Source organism: Protopterus annectens, chromosome 7.part1, assembly GCF_019279795.1.
Source record: "Protopterus annectens isolate FY-2018-M chromosome 7.part1, PAN1.0, whole genome shotgun sequence".
NCBI classification, from domain to species: Eukaryota; Metazoa; Chordata; order Ceratodontiformes; family Protopteridae; genus Protopterus; species Protopterus annectens.
In genome coordinates this window covers 526,992,028-527,010,618 of record NC_056740.1, presented here as the reverse complement: position 1 = coordinate 527,010,618, position 18,591 = coordinate 526,992,028, and the positions used below count along the sequence as shown (strand labels likewise).

At 39.8% G+C, this 18,591-nt stretch overlaps 1 protein-coding gene across 1 annotated transcript in view; it reads right to left on the bottom strand.

Annotated features, from left to right (window-relative positions):
• RFX7 (regulatory factor X7) overlaps positions 1-14,813 on the bottom strand; it is a 1,464,252-nt gene extending 1,449,439 nt beyond the window's left edge. The window contains exon 1 of the mRNA XM_044078963.1: positions 14,275-14,813. Coding sequence (XP_043934898.1) covers positions 14,275-14,411 — 137 coding nt within the window. The 5' untranslated portion in view covers positions 14,412-14,813. The remainder of the gene's footprint in view (positions 1-14,274) is intronic.
• Between the last annotated feature and the right edge of the window lie 3,778 nt (positions 14,814-18,591).

Genomic DNA, 18,591 nt, shown 5'->3' with positions numbered 1-18,591 from the left:
ACAACACTCAATTATAAGAGGAGGAGGAAGAACAAGATATCGGGGAAAGTTATGTTCTAATTAACATTTACAGGAAAGGTCTTGAAAGAAAACCTCCAGATATTGAAAGACTTTGTAAAAAAAAAAAAAAAAAAAAAAAAAAAGAAGACAGTGTAAACATTACTTCCACAAAGAAAGAAATGAAGGTATTAGGACAATGAAGAAGACCTGCATTGACAAAGCAAGCAAGAGATGAAGAATTTCACATATACACTATATGTAATACTGACTGCATTTTTTCATACATAATTTGAAAAAACAGCCCTGTAACATGCACACTATTAAACTCTGTACACATAATGAAGAGTTAATGTATGAATAAACCTGTTAACCTGCCTTGTAAATTGGAGCAAATGCAAACACACATTACATTCAGCATCAGCGGAAAAGAGTTACAGAATAAATACTTCTTTCGGCTTTTCCCAGTTAGGGGTCACCACAGCGGAACTCCGGTCCGCTAATGATAGGCAGTAGATTCTTACGATGCCGAGGTGCCAGCTGGACACCCAACCTTCAACGAAGGCATGCCCATTCACGCATGTCTTTCAAACGCCAGCCATTCAACCATGGGGAGGACATGCATACTCCACACAGAAGGCGCACCAGCCAAGATTCGAATGGGAGAACTTCTTGCTGTGCAAGTCATAATTACAAATATGCTGTACTTTGGGATTATATGAAATATGATGTATATAAAAAAAAAAAAAAAAAAAAAAAAAAAAAGAGCCCAAAAGATCTAGGTCAAATAACTGGACATTCATAGACCTGCAAGCAAGAACAGGCAGAGGCGGGAGATGTGTAAGACTTGAGGAGGCAGGGAGTGGGGGGTGCACAGAAAGGATGGTCTGTGTAAAACAACAATGAAAGAGTCAAATAACAGAAAAACAGAGATGGAGAAAGTGAGGAAAACGGAAGTCAGTTAGTATACAGGAAGGGTTGGGTAATAAATAATATGCGAGACAGATGAAGTAGAAAGTGTTGATATGAGATAGGGTGGAAGTGGAAGTTCAAGTGGAAGAAAACTTTATCAAAAAGAAGGATAAAGAGATTTGTAATTTACTAGGTCAAGTAACACCGCAGTTACAAGCTGAACTACTGTCTAGGTAGGATAAGATGATCAGTCTGAACACCTGATTGGAGACATGTTCCCGGATGTCAGATGAAGTTTATTCCACTGTATGGCTAAACAGACACCCCAGGTTGAATCACTCTGCCGACTGCCGGACAATCTGATTTGAAATAATGAGATGTCTGTGCAGCAGTGTGTGTGTGGGGGGGTCCACTCTTGAATACTCTCTCTCAGTTACTGGAGTGCAACAGTTTGTTGTGAGCCACTGTTACTCAAGTGAACTTCAGATAACTATACCTGTGATGGTGACACTGAGAAAGCATACTTGCGACAATCCCTTTAAAGGTTTGCTCAAGTTTATGTGTGATGGCTGTAAGAAGGTAAGCTGGTAAAGGGAAAGCAACCAAGAAAGAAAAAAAAAAAAACAAAATTTGCCTGTTTACACCTTGGTTGCTAATGGAGCTATCCTTTGGGAGTGGAAACGGTTACGTAAACATGAATGTGTCAAGAAAAAAAAAAAAAAAAAAGAAGAAGTGGAGTTAATGAAGAGGATTTACATTTTCCAAGGGACTTACCTGTTGCTAATCATTAGAAATCAGGCACGTACTACAGCTTAGGCAAGGCAAACTGCTTTAATTGGAATGACGACTACGTTCTCTGTTAAATTTGTATATCATTAACTGCACCGTTTGGAAACTATAGCCACTGTGTTTACATGCGGTTCTGTGTTATTCTGGGACTTCCGAATAACCTCTAGCTCACCCTGAAGCACTCCTCCCCATCTAAATATCACAAGTGGATATATTTTTAACTTATCTCCAGTGAATAAAGCACAAAATATCTTGAAAACTGAATACAAACTGTGAACACCAGACAGCCTGCCTCGGGAATGGCTGATTTTCTAAGGGTTCCAAGTAAGCCCAGAAATTACTTAAAAAAAAATCTTTAAAGCTACCACAAAATATAGGGTCATTTGGTACAAATTCTGTTCCCCTGAAAATAACATCTTAACTACAGAATAAGTAAAATAATCAGATGTTAACCAAACATATCAGCTACTGAGCATTAACATACAAAGGAACATCAAGAATGATGAAGGACACCAAATGCAGTCTGTAAAGGTCACAGAAGAAAAGAATTCCAGAACTGTATCCTTAACAAAAATACATGCACTAAAAAATTAACTTGTTTCTTCACAGTGGCATTAAAGCAATGACCACAACAATGGCTGGTTAAAAGAGAAAACTATGTTGCACCAACATACGGGACTTATAAAATCCATTTTCTTATGGTTAAAATAGAGGCAAAGGCCTACAAGAATGTAACAGTGCAAAGCTAGTTGCATATATAAAACACGTGTTAATACAAATTTTAGTGCTTCGCACAGGTTGCACTTTTTAATTTTTTTGTCCCCTAGGCAGCAGACGATCAGCTGCAGTGCTTTATTTTGTTTTATGACCTACCCATTCCCCACCTGCTACAATGGACTTGCAGTGACCTACAGCTATTAAGTATGTGCTCCAATATTTCTAAGTTTAGGATACATACCCCCTCAATACTATTTGTTTTTCATTAAAATCTACTCAGAATTGAGGCAAATAACATCAGTTTTCTTATACGATGGACACACTGGTGCACCTGCGATACCTTGTTTTTGCAGTAAAATGGGTCCAACAACAGACAATATTTTCTGCTATTAGGCGCTCCACTTTCAATAAACAATTAGAGCTTACCTCATTTACCTGTTACGATGGGGAAAAGAAGCCCAAAATGTGCACACACTTCAATGATGGGTGCAAACCCACCCTCATTGGAAAAAAATCCAATCATTTCTATGAGGGCTCCTGGTCTCTCTTACTAAACAAATTCAGCAGAATGTCTCCCAGCAAACAAACACTCGTAGCATTCCAGAATGTGGCATAGCTGTTCTACTGTTGAAATACTGGCCGTAACATCTATAGCTAGAAAGAATATAAATAAAACTCATCAATTAAAAATGCATCATGAACTGACATGCTGTGCTTGTAACGTTTCACTATCTTTCTGCATTAAATGTCAACAAAAACTGTTACTATAGCTATAAAATATGTATAGTATAACAAAGTCTACAGGCACAAACAGAAACATGGTGCTATTCTGGTAGAACACTTCATGTATTGCTGATGCACCAAACTACGCAATAAGTACATTTGCCAAAAATGTATATTTATAAGGTGCCCAAACAGGACTAAACTACTTTAGTACTTTGGTAAATGAGCTCAGCACTGAAGAAGGAATGGAAAAAATTCGAAAGCAGATATACCCCAGGGATTACTTCAGCGTCACTGCTTGACAGAGGCACAGCAAAATGATAGGCATAGTTTTTATTCAAACTAAAGGGGTGGCGAAAGCCACATAACTATGGGCTAGGCTTATAAATGCCCTTGGGCAGATAGCCTAGTATGAACCTATGAACCTATGTATCTCAGATCACTGCTTAAGTCATAATGCTGCAAAATAATTTTGGATGTCCCTTTTCTATATTTATCTTTCAAGAATGTAATACTGCTAACAGCACTCTCAACCCGTCACTATAACATACAAGTCAGTCCAGTTAGTAATAGCAGACCACTCCTGCAAGCTTCACCATTTCCTGTCAGTTGTGCTGATCATGGTCGCTTCAACAGCCACACAGTTCTCTAACACCATATCATTCAGCTCCCTCCTGTGAGCTTTACCCTCATTACCATGACAGCAGAGTTGCATACTCGTTAAAATGTTTTAAAAGCACACTACAACAATACATATATGTACAAAAAACAATTGCTTTTAAGCTTTTTTTACCTCTGGAATATGATTCAATACTTACAAAAGCCAATGAATACAGTGCAGTAAAGCAAATGAAGTACAATGTCTAGGGAACTCCAGTAAAATGAGTATTACTATTTTTTGGTATTTTAATGCATCATTTGAATACTAAAAGCACAGAAAATAGAGAATCTCACTGTACAAGACATATTGACAAGATGTGGCTAGGACTAACATACAGAAATTAAAGTCTGGCAAGAATTTGCTCCACAGAAAGTACTACAACTAAATCTAACATTTCAACAATTCACTGTACTGAGCTATGAAAACAACTTGGAAGAAGAGGGGGCTGACAGACACTCAGATACTAATTATTTTTGTGCGTTATTCACCATCCTATTGACTAAATGCAGATCAGCGCACTATAACTGCTGCTTACCAAACAATACTACCTTTCCTCAAAATGTACAAGCAGCACTTTCACTTCTTACTGGTTCATAGATGTTTACTAGGCTAACGACTACAAGGGCCTTTTTAGGCCCAGCCATGTATCCCAAATCTCTGACAAGATCTGGCACCCTTGATAAGTGTAAGCAAGAGCTTGGGAGACGAATGCGTTACAGGCTGTGTCCATTAGAGACATAGATGAATTTCCAGTTTCCCATCTAACTGTCCAAGTTACACTTGAATTGGGTTAGGGTGGGACTCTGCTTCACACGGACAGGGAGCCTGTTCCATGGATGGGGTAGTGTCTGGAATACATACCCATCACTCCAGCAGGTCCTATTTATATCGCAAGCAAGGTTTAAGTCTTTATAACAGGTAATTCTGGTGCTGTTTGTTTTGTGGATATGCAATAGGTCCATCAGAGTGGGGTCTGACAATGCTCTGTATGCCAGGCATAGATTTCCCCTCAAAAGCCTGTAGGAGACAGAATACATGGATAGGGCCTTGAGGCGGGTCTGCATAGGACATTTTAGTTAAACCCTGTAAACATTTAGTGAAAAACCTCTGTGGACGTTCCAATTGTTGGATATGCCTGGTTAGGTACATACCAAAGAGGGCACTGTACTCAATGATAGGTCAGATGATTGCTGAATACAGTGAAACAATGACTTCCTTGGACTTACATGCCAAACCTTTGTTTATAAGATGCGCAATATAAAATGATTTCTTCAACACTGTAGACACATGATGGTCAAAGGCTAGATTAGTGTGTGTGTGTGTGTGTGTGTGTGTGTGTGTGTGTGTGTGTGTGTGTGTGTGTGTGTGTGTGTCCCTAAGTCCCTGACTACTAAGTCAACTCTAAGGGGTGTGTTGTCAATATGGTAGTTACCAGAGATGGAGGACTTCCCAAAGGATACTATTATGTATTTCTTGGCATTTAGCTTTAGTCCACAGCTCTGGCACCAGTTGTTTGTCTGTCAGCCTCTCCTGGAGAATATTTGTGCCAGTATGAGATTCAATGACAGCTCCTAATTTGCAATCATCTGCAAATTTAGTCAGCCAGAGACCACTGACATTAGCCTTGACTTCTGAGAAGTAAATGCCATAAAGGAGCAGCCCAAGGATTGATCCCTGAGGAACTCCACTTGTGACTGGCCTCTTTGTAGAGGTGGACTCCCCAATTCTAACTTCCTAAGTCCTGTCAGTGAGCCAGCTCCCTATCCACGAGATGACATACGAGTTTATACCTAACCTCTTCAGTTTGCCAATAAAGTCCGAGTGGGGTATTGTGTCAAATGCCTTGGCCAGATAAGGGAGGCAGTGTGAACGATTCTGCCCTCATCCCCTGCTTTGGTGACCTTCTCAAAGAAGTCCACCAGGTGGAGTAGGCATGATCTGCTCTTGACAAAACCAAACTGGGTTGGGGTTCAGTGTCTGGAGGTTTACTATATCTTTATTGATCATCTCCATGATAATTCTTTCCATGGCTTTCCATGTAAGACTAGTGAGACTTATGAGTCTGTAGTTTCCAGGGTCTGTAGATGGCCCACCTTTGTGCAGAGGGATGACCACTGCCTTTCTCCATTCATGAGGCACGAAACCTGCTTGGAGGCTACAGTTAAAAATAGTAATTCCAGAGGCCCTGATAGTTCATGTTTCATGCTATTTAGAAGGCATCCTGGGATATTGTCTGGGCCCACTGATACAGTGTTCTTGGTCTTAGAGAGAGCATTAATGACCTGTTCCCTAGTGATAGTAGGGAAAGTTATATTCAATGGTATTTCCTGAGGGAAGATTGAGGGGGAGACAGGGAAGTAAAGTTGGAGCTGAATTTATCAGCCAGGAGTTTTGCTACCTCTTCTGGCTCAGTATAGGTGGCACCATTTAGAATGAGCTCTGCACACAACTGTGTATTGCTTTTGAGGTTGAGGACATAGCTAAAGAATGCTTTGTGGTTGTCCTAGGCCTGGGAGGCCAAACTTAACTCAAATTTGGCTTTGGTAGACTTTATTTGTCCTCCAATGGACAAATCATGTCCCTCTGTTTCAACAAACCATGGCATTCACACTGGTATCCTAATAGGTTCGTAGGTTAATACAAGGCAGTCTGTAGACTTATTACATGCTTAGCTAATAACCAGGCAGTAACCAAAGGTGAAAATCAGTGGCAGCACACTGGATAGCGTTGCTGCCTCACAGCAAGATGTTCCCCTAACTCGATTCTCAGTTAGGATGCCTTCTGTGTGGAGTCAGCATGTTGTCGCTGTGTTCGCCTGAGTCTCCTCCGTGTGCCCGTTTCCTCCTAATAGGTTCGTAGGTTAATACGAGGCAATCAGTCTTTAGACTTATTACATGCTTAGCTAATAACCAGGCAGTGAACAAAGATGAAAATCAGTGGCAGCACACTGGAGAGCATTGCTGCCTCGCAGCAAGATGTCCCCTAACTCGATTCTCAGTTAGGATGCCTTCTGTGTGGAGTCAGCATGTCATCTCTGTGTTCACCTGAGTTTCCTCCGTGTGCTCCAGTTTCCTCCTACATTCCAAAGACATGCAGTAGGTAGACTGGGCATTCTAAATTAGCCAAAGGTGTGTGATGTGGAAGAACCTCCACATCAGGGCTAGCCACACAGCAGTGTAACCCCTTGGCTCTAGAAGACTGTCACTGACGGAGTAACACCCCCAACCCCATATGTGCAAAAATGGGAAGAAGGGGTTGTGGATGGATGGACCAAAGGTGAAAATCAAGCCCAATACCTTATGTCTGAGGTAAACACCTTAACCATTATGCCAACCCTATGGAAATATAAAATGGGATCACAGATGATTTACCTCTACTATCCTACTTCAGGGACATACAACTCCAGTACTTTTCTATTCTCAATGAAGACCACTACATGTATTGGATGTTATTCTATCTACCAGCAAGAAATAGAATAATTATAAAAATCACTTTTCAGATAAGATAGTCAGAATCTTTTTAAGATCAGTTTGGTGGGTCATCCTACTTCTTTCAAGAACGTGGACGTTCTTACCTGCTGCTGACATACTCACTAGTCATGAAGTCATGCGGAATGCAATGACATCACAAAGGTAAATGGTTCCACATGTATGACACAGACCAGGCTTCTGGTAACAGAAGCAATAATCCTGGTCACCATCCAAAGATCGAGAGACAGTCATTTGAGAAGACAAGCTCACTAACCTGGTTAAGAAAATAAATCAATCCCAATCAAACAGGCAGTGTAATACACATGTTTTCACACATGCCACCAAGCACAGTGGTTGATATACACCCCACTCCAGCTGCCACTGCAGTTGGACTACTCTCGCCTTTTCCCAAAAAGATGAAGATTTTTCCCCACAAAATCAACCATCATCAAGGTAACCCTCTAACATCATAGCCACTGACCAAATCTAGGTCACTGCCATTGCATAAGGACACACTGACCCTACAGAACAGGCTGACTGAAGTGTCACTGTCTGAAACACATGAAGGCAGATAATCTGTACAACCCATACAAAGGTTGCAACAACCTCTCACCCTGCCATTCTCTTCCCCTATGATTACTTACACTGAGAATATTTTCCAGGGCCAATGCACCCCCCACCCACCCCATGAAACAACACCGTCTCAAGTCTGCCTTAAAGCATGCCCCCTTCAACTGACATACACATCTCTTTCTTACTCATCAACTTCACTACCTCATCTCCAAACAACGAATAGCACCTAAATCATACTCTTCCTTCTGTTCTAATATCTACACATTCATCTTTCAAAACCTCTCCTATCTTAACCCATCTATTCCTTTAACCAGTCTGTTTCATACACAGTTACTAGGCATATGGTGCAGGAGACCGGGTCTATATTAGCTCAGCGAAATGGCATTACAGCGAATGCCGTTTCGCCGACACATATACACAAAACCCCATAACAGCGAAACTCCAGGTCACTGTTTTTTTTTCCCCCTGAAAAAAAATCAATAGACCAACACAACACAACAAACCACTTAAAACATTGCAAAGTGGGGGGCTATGCCCCCCCACAAACCCTAACTAAATATACCAACTTTGAGATCGTACTACAGTGGGGTAAAAGGCAATGTCACGGCTCAGACCTGAGCTTTAACTGTAATGCTGTTTCGCTGTATGTGTGTCAGCGAAACGGCATTCACTGTAATGCCGTTTTGCTGATCTGATATAGACCCCAGGAGACCACGGAGGGACCTAGTCCAATTTCCCAACTACCCTACAGAACTGTTTAGTTAAAATGACTTGCTCTGAGTCACACACAAGGCAAAAGCAGAATGAGGGAATCAAACCCTGGACTACTGAAAGAGGCTCATTTATAACTTGCAGCCATAACCCTCTGCATTACCTGCCAGAGAAAATATCCAACTTAGAGGGCTGGACGCAGTATTTTCTGATCACAAGCCTAAGCAGTGGTGATCAACCATTTCAGTTCAGAATCAATTCACAGAACCAAGGTGTGTAAGGAAATAATAAGAACCACTGCACCAAAGAACCACGGGTGTTTACCAGCTTATTGCTCCTTCTTCTGTAAACTTACACAACACGCCAAACACAAGCCATCCTGCAATACTTCTCAAATTAGCCAATCATGCAGTAGTCTGGCTGTACTAATTTATGAACAAAACCAAGACCACTATTACACTAGGTCTTCACAAACTATGCCCACTACTACAGCTAAATAATAACAAAATAAGCAAATATGAAAAAATAGCACCATTTAGTGTTAAAACGTCTACAAACAGCTTGCTTCTTACAGCTATAAGAAAAACATGCATACTGATTTATATGATATTCTACACAAATTACAGAGTACAGCTGTATATCACTTGTGCGTTTTAACTGTGCATTACCTACGTAAAAAGCAGTTACTGTTTTATTCTTTTTCAAATAAAACTGTTTATAAACTGTAACTCTAAACTATGTAACTACAGCTTTTCTCATTGAGCCACCACAGAAACACAACAAAAAAATGGGATTCTTGTCCAGTTAAACTATCCCAGATAACAAATAAACGCTTAAGCAAGCAGCAACATATACATATTTTTGTTGCAACTGACAGCATATGAGAGAGTCCTGGAAGAGTATGTACAGCCACATTTTTATTATTTGTCAGGTTACGACTGCAGCTGAAATCAGCTTACTGACTGAAAGAGAACCATGCAACTATGCATTTTAATTTGATTCTGGAAATACCACTGGCCAAAGCAAAAGGAAATTTAATTTACACAACATTGTCTAAACAGTAGAAATGTCTATTTACACAAAGTTAACTAAACAGTAGGCACTGGATTTGAAAGGACAGAACCCATTTCTTATTTCTTCTTATATTCATTTAACTATTCACTGATGAACTACCAATGTAGAAAAACAGATAGCAACATTCAGTAATACTGCATTTTTACAAGCATTTAAATGTTTAGCACTGACTTACCAATGTAAATTCCTAGAATAGTAATCTCTTGTGTACTTCCAATGGAGACTAATTCTTAACTATCAAATCAAGCACACACACCGCTTCAAAAACTCTGCAACTATCTTTTTGGTTTGTGGTGTGGCTGAAACGGTCCCTAGACAAGCTCACTAACCTGGTTAACAAAATAAATCAATCCCAATGTACCAAACATCAAGTAGACTGTGTAATATGCATGTTTCCACACGTCACCAAGAACAGTGGTTCACATACACCCCACTCCAACTGCCACTGCAGTGGGAACACTCTATTTCAGCCACAAGGATGAAGAAATGTCCCACAGGATCAACCATCAAGGTAACATTCTGACATCATAGCTACTGACCAAATCTAGGTCACTGCCAGCGCCCAAGGACACACTGACCCTACAGAAGAGGCTAACTGAAGTGTCACTGCCTGAAAGCACTATATTTGTTGAAGCTGTGCCACTCACAGGCACGGATACTTTCCACCGAGCATGCTCATACATTAAATGTATAAATATTTGTGTTTAACAGCAGTCAGTGCAACAGCTGCCACTGGGTCATAAGAACCAAACATCAATTATTACAGTATCCAGTGGGTTAAAGCTCAGTTCCATGGAAGTTGTGAGCGCATCCGACTTTGTAGCCTTCTGTCTGCTACAAGTGGGGGAAAGAGTATTTTCAGGGGAAAAAAATGCAAACTGTATTAAGTGTCACACTAAAATAAACAAAAAATGACAAACCGCAAATCCAAAACATGTACTTGTGTTGACTTTGTGTTGAGTTTGTAATCAGCATTGTATGACATGGAGCATTTCTCCCCAGGCCCTCCACTGAAAATGGGCAATTGCCCAGCTGGACCTTCCCGGTAAACAAATGTAAAATAAATATTACAGTGGGTTTATAACCTCAAGTATAGCTTCCTGAAATTCTGCAACTGCTTAAAGGAAGAAAATATCAACACCCATCCACGCATATATACAAAACCCTAATGCTATAGTAATGTAAAACAATTTCACAAACAATGCAATGCTTCTTGCTACAGGGCATTCAAATATATGCATGCACTGCGACAACACTACTGGTTCTGTCCCTCAAAGAAGTATAAAAAAATTGGTGCTTTAGAAAACCAAAAAACGTTTTCACTTTTTTTAATTTACACACCTGAACATAAATGTTTGCTCATAGCTCTGCCTTTTTTTAACCTTCACATATACTCCTGACCCCCAATACAATGACTAACATCAGCTATACCCTGAAGCATCCCTTAAATCACCACACCCCAATGGAAAGGAAAGCTTTCATAACCTAACCTTTACTCACTAACCTATTACAACTAAAACGCAAACACATCAATGCAGCATTTATATACCCACAAATATCTGTCAGTATATCTTACTGCTCTGGCAGCCTTCTAAATTAGGACCCCATTTTTACCAGCAGGCCAACAGTACAGCATTAAAATCCCCCCTTCCTTGACAGATCAACTGAAGTCACCTCTCCCAAGCTGCCCCCAATGTTATTTTAAAACCCATATATTTAAATAAATGATGCTGCCCTGTTAAAAGTACTACAAACTATTACCATTAAACTATAGTAACAGGCATAGTACTATGGAGGCCTTCATTCACTGTAGCTACCAAACAACCAAGATGTACAATAAGACTTTCTGACACTTCAGCAGTGCTTTTATTAAATGACCTAATAAAAACAATCTGCACACTCAATGTTCAACTATGCCAATACACAAAGATGCCTTTCTTCAACAACATTTCTCAGAGTTTGACAACAAAAGTAGTTTACAACTTTGTTGCTGAATACTGACCATAAAAAAATCTGTTAAAAATTCAGAACCTAACTGTGTTAACTACAGCAAATGTATCCTTTAAAAAATTAAAGCTAAAAACTGCAAACATTTTTTTTTATAACAAGTTTCTTCAGCAGTTACATAATTATCCAATCTGACATTTCCACTGTCTTTTACATTCAGCATGCTCCCCAACTGAAACCGGAGGCAATAACATCTTTTCACAACTGTGATCCATAACTGGAAAATGAATTTATATGCAAATAAGTCACATCTCCCCAGCTGAAATGGAGCAAAGATGGACACCTCATGCTTTACTTCATCCACAGTGACGACCCTTTTTGGCAACAGAAACATCCAGTCAGCAGTTGGGGACTTGATGGAGAGCTAGGCGCTAGTGACAACCTTCACTGTCCAAGACAGAAAATCTGAATTTCGAAAACAAGGGCAGAGATGCAGCAACGGGCAGCAAGTTGCTGCAGATGCCATTACAGGCATGCAGTGGCATGTCCTGGGAAGGGTTTAAAACAGGCAAAAGGAAAAAAAGCAGAAGTGAAGTAGTGCAAAACTGGTCTACTGCAGATTCTACACACTACTGCAAGGACAATGCTTCCAGGAAAAAATGTCAACAAAATTAAAGGCTGGTACTGGTTTTACATACAAAAGGTGCAAACACATATTTAAGAGATTAAAGAATTCAAACTCAACCCAGTCACAGAGGGAAAGATGTGGCAGTACTGAACTTTAAAAATGTGACTAAAAAAGACTTGCGCTCAAGTCTAAAATGGTTACACCATTGTCTTACATGAATGGATAAGACATGTATGGCAAAGAATCAAGTGCAAACCAGTGGCATGGTCTGCAACGAAAGTCACTAAGCTTCCTTCGTTTATATTAGTTGTGCCCTAAATGTGGTTTGCTCCATGCATACCTCTCAACTGTACAGATTTTTGCCTCCTATTTTTGGCCTGGTCCTTGTAAAATTTGTAATTTTCTGGACCTTTGTGGCAAATCATTAAGGATTCAATTCACTAAATAAAGACAGTCGTTTGAGTTTCAGACTTTGTATCCTTCAGAAAACGCAGGATAACACAAGATCTTTTATTTTACCAACTTTCTAAGTTTATAAGAAAAATATTTAAAATATGTCCCTATTTTGAGCCTTTGTCCCCATTACTTTTTGGCATTGTCTGGATTTTTAGTCCCAACAGGTTGACAGCTATGGCTCCATATAAAAGTGAAAACTTCTAAACAGTGTTTACTGAGGCAAACATGTTCCAATATATACCTTCAAGTGTCCAGAATTTTGCATAAGTGTTCAGATTTTTGCATGACATTTTTATCTATAAAATGTGTGGATTTCCAGGAAAATCACTGAAGAAACTAGATAATGACATTTAAAGTCACTGCATAATGACAAGATTTTCTATCCTTCTGAAAAAGCATGCTAATGCAAAACCTGTTATTCTAGTAGCTTTCTAAATTTATAGGTGCAAAATGTAACATCTACCTCTGATTTGGGGTTTTTATCATCCCCCACCACCCACCCAATGATTTTTGGCTTTGTCCAAAATTCTCACTCTAAGAAGTTGGGAGGTATGCTCAAAAATAAAGTATGCTTAAGTCTTCCTGCTGAGCTTAATAGCAGTTTGTAAAACAGAAAAGAAGAAAAAAATAACTGTATCACAATCTTAAATCATACCAAAAGTATCCATACTATACTTATTATTGTGTCCTTTAAAATAAAGTTTTATTGCCACATTATTTTTAATTTCAGACCTACATATGCACACATTGTTTAATTTTTCAGGTTTCTGAACACATAACTCTAGACCATAAATAATTTATTTCTGGTATGTTCTTGTCTGCATTACTTTCAAGCAGAACTATTTCACATTCAGTAGCATCTTTAACGCAAAACAAAACATGACAATTCACAATGAAATTATTCGAAGGACGCAAGAAATGGTTTACAGAGCCAGTGCCCATTATGTGGCATACTGCAATCTGCTACAATCGTGACAGACATCCGGAGGTTTACAAGGTGCAGAAATAAAAAAATTAGTAAAATTTTATTATGCAATAACGGTAACACCCGAACATTTATTTCAAATAACATGTTTTTCTTTGCAGTTAAAAAAAAGAGAGAGAGAGAAAAACATCCATAACGCGACATATAATACTGCAAGCATCGCTATTACAAATTATTCTTGGACTAAACAATTGTATTATACCGTATATATAACATATTATGCACACTCCAGCATATTACAGCAACAGCAAGATCCCTAACCTCTGCATGTGCGCCGTGTGTACTATACTGCCCACTCTAAAGACGTTTAACTATAAGATCCTGCCCACAAGATCTGCTCTTGTTTATGAACTAATACACTCAGCCAGCCTCTCTCTCCCTCTTCCTGCATGCTAGTTATTTGAAGATTTTCATTCCAAGAGTTGCCTGAAGTTGTGCTCCCCCCTCTTTTCCCTCAGCTACCTGCATACACTGCATTTCAGGTTAGTGCCCATCAGCGTGTCACCTTACACACGTATTCAGCCAACCATCACCCATTAAAAATGTAAAACAGCTCCAGTGCTGCATGCTAAAACACTGCACACTGCAGCAATCCTGTCCAAAATAAATAACCCACGTTGGATGCCCTCACCAGATGGAGTTCTTGATTTTCTGTTGCAGTGCAGTGGCCTCTGCCACTTGGAGCCCTGGCACCAAGGCTGGCAGGGCCCCTGGCCCCGAAGCTGGTGTCTGGTGTAGATCAGGTTGTTGTTGTTCCTCTGCCATCATTGATGATGCGATTCAGGAGGGGGGAGTGGGATGCGAGGTTTAAAAAGTAGGCCTCAACCTGGACCTCGAGTAAGCAGTCATTCCTCGACTATGGCACATCACAGAGCAAACGCTCGGCTCTTTACGCGTTTAAATTCCCTAGTAAAACGACCCAAATGATATGGAACATATCCGTCAAGACCATATAAAAACACTAAAAACGTTTTCACAGCAACTGTGTTGTCGCTGTCACAGTGGCGGCTCGAGCAGAGCCACTAAACCTGCAGCTAAGAGCTGCTACCCCCGTGCAACACTGGCGGTACCAGCAGCAGTGACTTCGGCTGCAAACAGACCGGACAAACTGCGCAGGCGCAGTGCGTCACTGGTAGAACAACATGAGCTCGAGCTGGTGCCCATCTAGGCAGGTAGGAAAGGGGTCGTGTTGAGTAGCGGGTACATCTTTCCAACAATGGTATCACAGCCTTCAGTTTATATTGTCTAGATAAAATTGTATAGTAAATATGTGACTGTTCCTATTCCTTAATATTTGGTAAATAATTCCCATTTCTGTTTATGGTCTTAAGGACCATAAAGTTGTAAATATACCTCATAACTGTCCACATTTTCTCAGAATGGCCAAATTTTGCCTCGTATTTCCTCGTATTAGTCTTTGCTTCATAAAATTTGTGTTTTTTTTTGGAAAATCACCGAGGACTGAATTCACTAAATAATGATATCCATTTGAGTTTCAGAATTTATATCCTTCAGAAAAATGCAAGTGTACACAAATCATGTTGTTCTAGCAACTTTCTAAGTAAGAGCAATATTTAAAATCTGTCCCTATTTTTGGGCCTGTGTGTCCACCTTATTTGAGGCTTTGTCCAGATTTCTTGCACTAAGTGGTTAAGAGGGGGTGGTAAAGATCTGCTAATAACCCCATTATGTCAAAAGGAAACTCTTGTAGGTTGGAATATCACAATAATGTTAAATAAGAGTAATAACACAATTCATCATTTTTATTTATTAAGTAGGGCAGACCATTGATCCACATGCATGTTTTTAGACTGAGCCCAGGAGCATTATCTTGTTAAGAAACTTGCTCAGAGCAACACGGTAGGTAAATGGATGCTAAGAGAATTAAACACATGATTACAGGAAACAGCTTGTTAACAACTCATAGCCTTAATCTTTACAAACTTGCCAGAATAAACCTTATTGAATACTTTGCTTCAAAACCTCATCTGGTAAGTCCGGTAGTTCATAGAGATGTAGGTCTCCGCCAAGACCAGTGGGGCCTTTATATGCCTAGCCATTCAACCCAAATGTATCCCATGAGTTATTGTGCCTTATAGGCTATTTTAAGGGTATGTTATTTAGGGAATGATTTAATGGCTGATCTAAGATATAGGTGTCAGACCAGGGGTGAATTTTTGATTTCCCATCCACTGGTTCAGGTTGCTGTTGAATAATAGGGTTAGGGAAAGGCTGTGCTTCACATAGAATGGAAGCCTATTCCAGACAATGGGGATTCTCTCAAATACATACCTGTCCCTCAAACATGTCCTATTTAAGTTGCAAGCAAAGTTTAAATCCTTAGATCTAGTAGTTCTGGTGTTGTTTGTTTTGCAGATATGCAAAAGATCCATCAAAGCAGGATCCAAGAATGTCTTGCATGTCAAGTATAAATCGCCTCTCAGCAGTTCAGCAGTCCTTAGGAAACAAAGTATAGAGATATGGCTTTGAGGCGATCTGCCTAGGACACTGTGTTTTCATCCTGTATTTTTTTTTTTTTTTTTTTTTTTTTTTTTTTGTGAGAAACCTCTGTGGATGTTCCTTTTGTTGCACGTGCCTGATTAGGTACATACCAAAGGGGACCTTGTCTCCTTTCCTGTTTTGTTACTTTTCTGAACAGGATATATTTTTTGGCTTTATTGTGACTGTTGCTTTTGTTGTTTACTTTTTGTGTTTATTTTGAATTGCAATTGTGCTTTTGTCTTAAAGCGCTTTAGTAAACTTGAACTTAAGGTGCAGTCTAGATCTGGACACTGTCCAGTCTGAGGACACATGTTGCATTCTGCTGTCTGCACATGATGTTGTCCTCTTAGGCTAAGTACTGTGACCTCCTGCATGCATTGGAACAGTTCACAGGTGAGTGTAAACTGGAATGAAAATCAGCACTTTCACATTGGAAGTTATGGATCTGTCCTAGAAAAATGTGGATTTTTTCTCAGGGGCGGCTACCTCAGACAGGAATTTAAGTATCTTGGAGTCTTATTCATGAGTGAAGGTGGAGAAGGTTGGACAACTGAGCAGTAGATGGGTGTAGCTTTGGCAGTACCGTAGGCATTGTATTAGAATGTATTGGTGAAGAGAGAACCTAGTCATGCAACAAAGTTCTGAACTTTCCAGTCATGCTATGTTCTCATCCTAAGGTAAGGTTGTGAGCTTGGGTAGAGCCCAAAAAGTTGACATTAGGGATATATTAGGCAGAAATGAAGTTCCTTCACATGGTAGAGAGGTTCATTGTCTGTGTCAGAGTGATGAGCTCAGCAGTCCAATAGGATCTCATGAGATGGCCACTCCTCATCTGTGTTGAAAGAACTCAGATGAGGTAGTTTGGGTGTCTTATGAGAATGGTCTTTAATTGTTTCCCCTGGGAGTGGTAAAAGGCATTACCCTTCATGGAGGCAGTCCGGAGAGGACCCAGCAGCACATACATATTTATTTATGTATGTTTGTATGTATTTTTTTATTTCCTTTTTTTAATCAGGATAGTTTAACTGCCCATTTTCAGCACAGTCTCGGGGAGCCTCCAACAGTGTGAAACATTATAAGGCCACAATTCATAGCCAAAGATACAGTAATATATCTGGTTAGTTGTAGCAATGATACTTGTAGTTATAATGTTGAAGGGGTTATATATCCTGGCTTGCCTGGGAGCATCTGGGGATCCCACAGGTGAACCACATACCTTTAGTAAGAACAGATAAGTATATTCTGCTCTGCAGAGTTTGCTACCACTGCATTCCTCATCAGTACAAGCAGTTGGGTGAACAGTCCAAATAATGTTTGACTTTCAGCAAAGGTAGAATGGAATTGGGGTCTCACTCAACTCTGCAAACCTCTACAGGAGGGAACCCTAATTACTTACTGCACAGTATTATTTATACTTTAATTGCACTACATTCCAGCACAACAGTGATTGTTCTGGATGAGAAAAGTGGAAGTGCCTAAATCATTAGTGAAGAATAAAGTGTAAGACTGGAGATAAGGTCCTGCAGAAGACCTGGTAGAAAATAGGACGTTTAGTGGGATGAGGAAAAGATAGATGCAACAGGTGTCATGATGGACAGGGGTGTAAGGTCACAGATTAGTCTGGAGGCTTATAACACATGAGTTTGATCTGAACTTACTGTGGTCCACCTTCTAGATAAAACTAAGCAGAAGTCAGCTCACAGGGAGCTTGTGGATATTTTTGGAGGATTACTGAATAAACTTTGCGAGGGGCAACCTCTAGCAGAAGAGGGTGCAGAAGGAGGCCTCTGAAATGAGGTAAAGACGGTAGACAGTGATGAGTTAGATATGGGTTGACTAGCAGATGAGATCTGTGATAAATGCAGGATTGTTGACACGATGCAGAAGATGGAATCTAGGCTTAAAGATCATGTTATTGATAAAGGCATAAAAGCATTAGGGGCAGTTGTTTGAGTAGAGTGAGAAGTTTAGGTGAAAAAGTCATGAAGACCTAGGCTGGCAGTGAACAGTTTTGAATTTATCACTGCTGTAGATAGTCAATGATTGGAAGTCTGCAGCACAAAGATTGTGGGATTTCCAGCGTGGCTCATAAGAAAAAAGGTAAAATGGGAAAGCTATAGGGTCGTGTATGTGTTAAACTGTGGTATCCAATATATCTGAGGTTAGAGGCAGGAGGTGGGGAAGGCTTTTTATTATGATTTTGTCAAATGTCAAATAAATAAATAATTTTAATCTTAGATCATGGAGTGTATTATAAAGAGCCATATGGCTCTGAGAATTAATGCATATCATGATTTACATCTTGGAAAGCGGTCTGAAGTAATACAACCTTCTTAGCTGCCATTTTAGTTGAGGAAGTCAGCTGGAATGATCTACTACTGTCATAAATCCAGCTAGTTAGTTTTAAATCATGGCTAGTGGCCCACCATGATAAAAAATAACATAA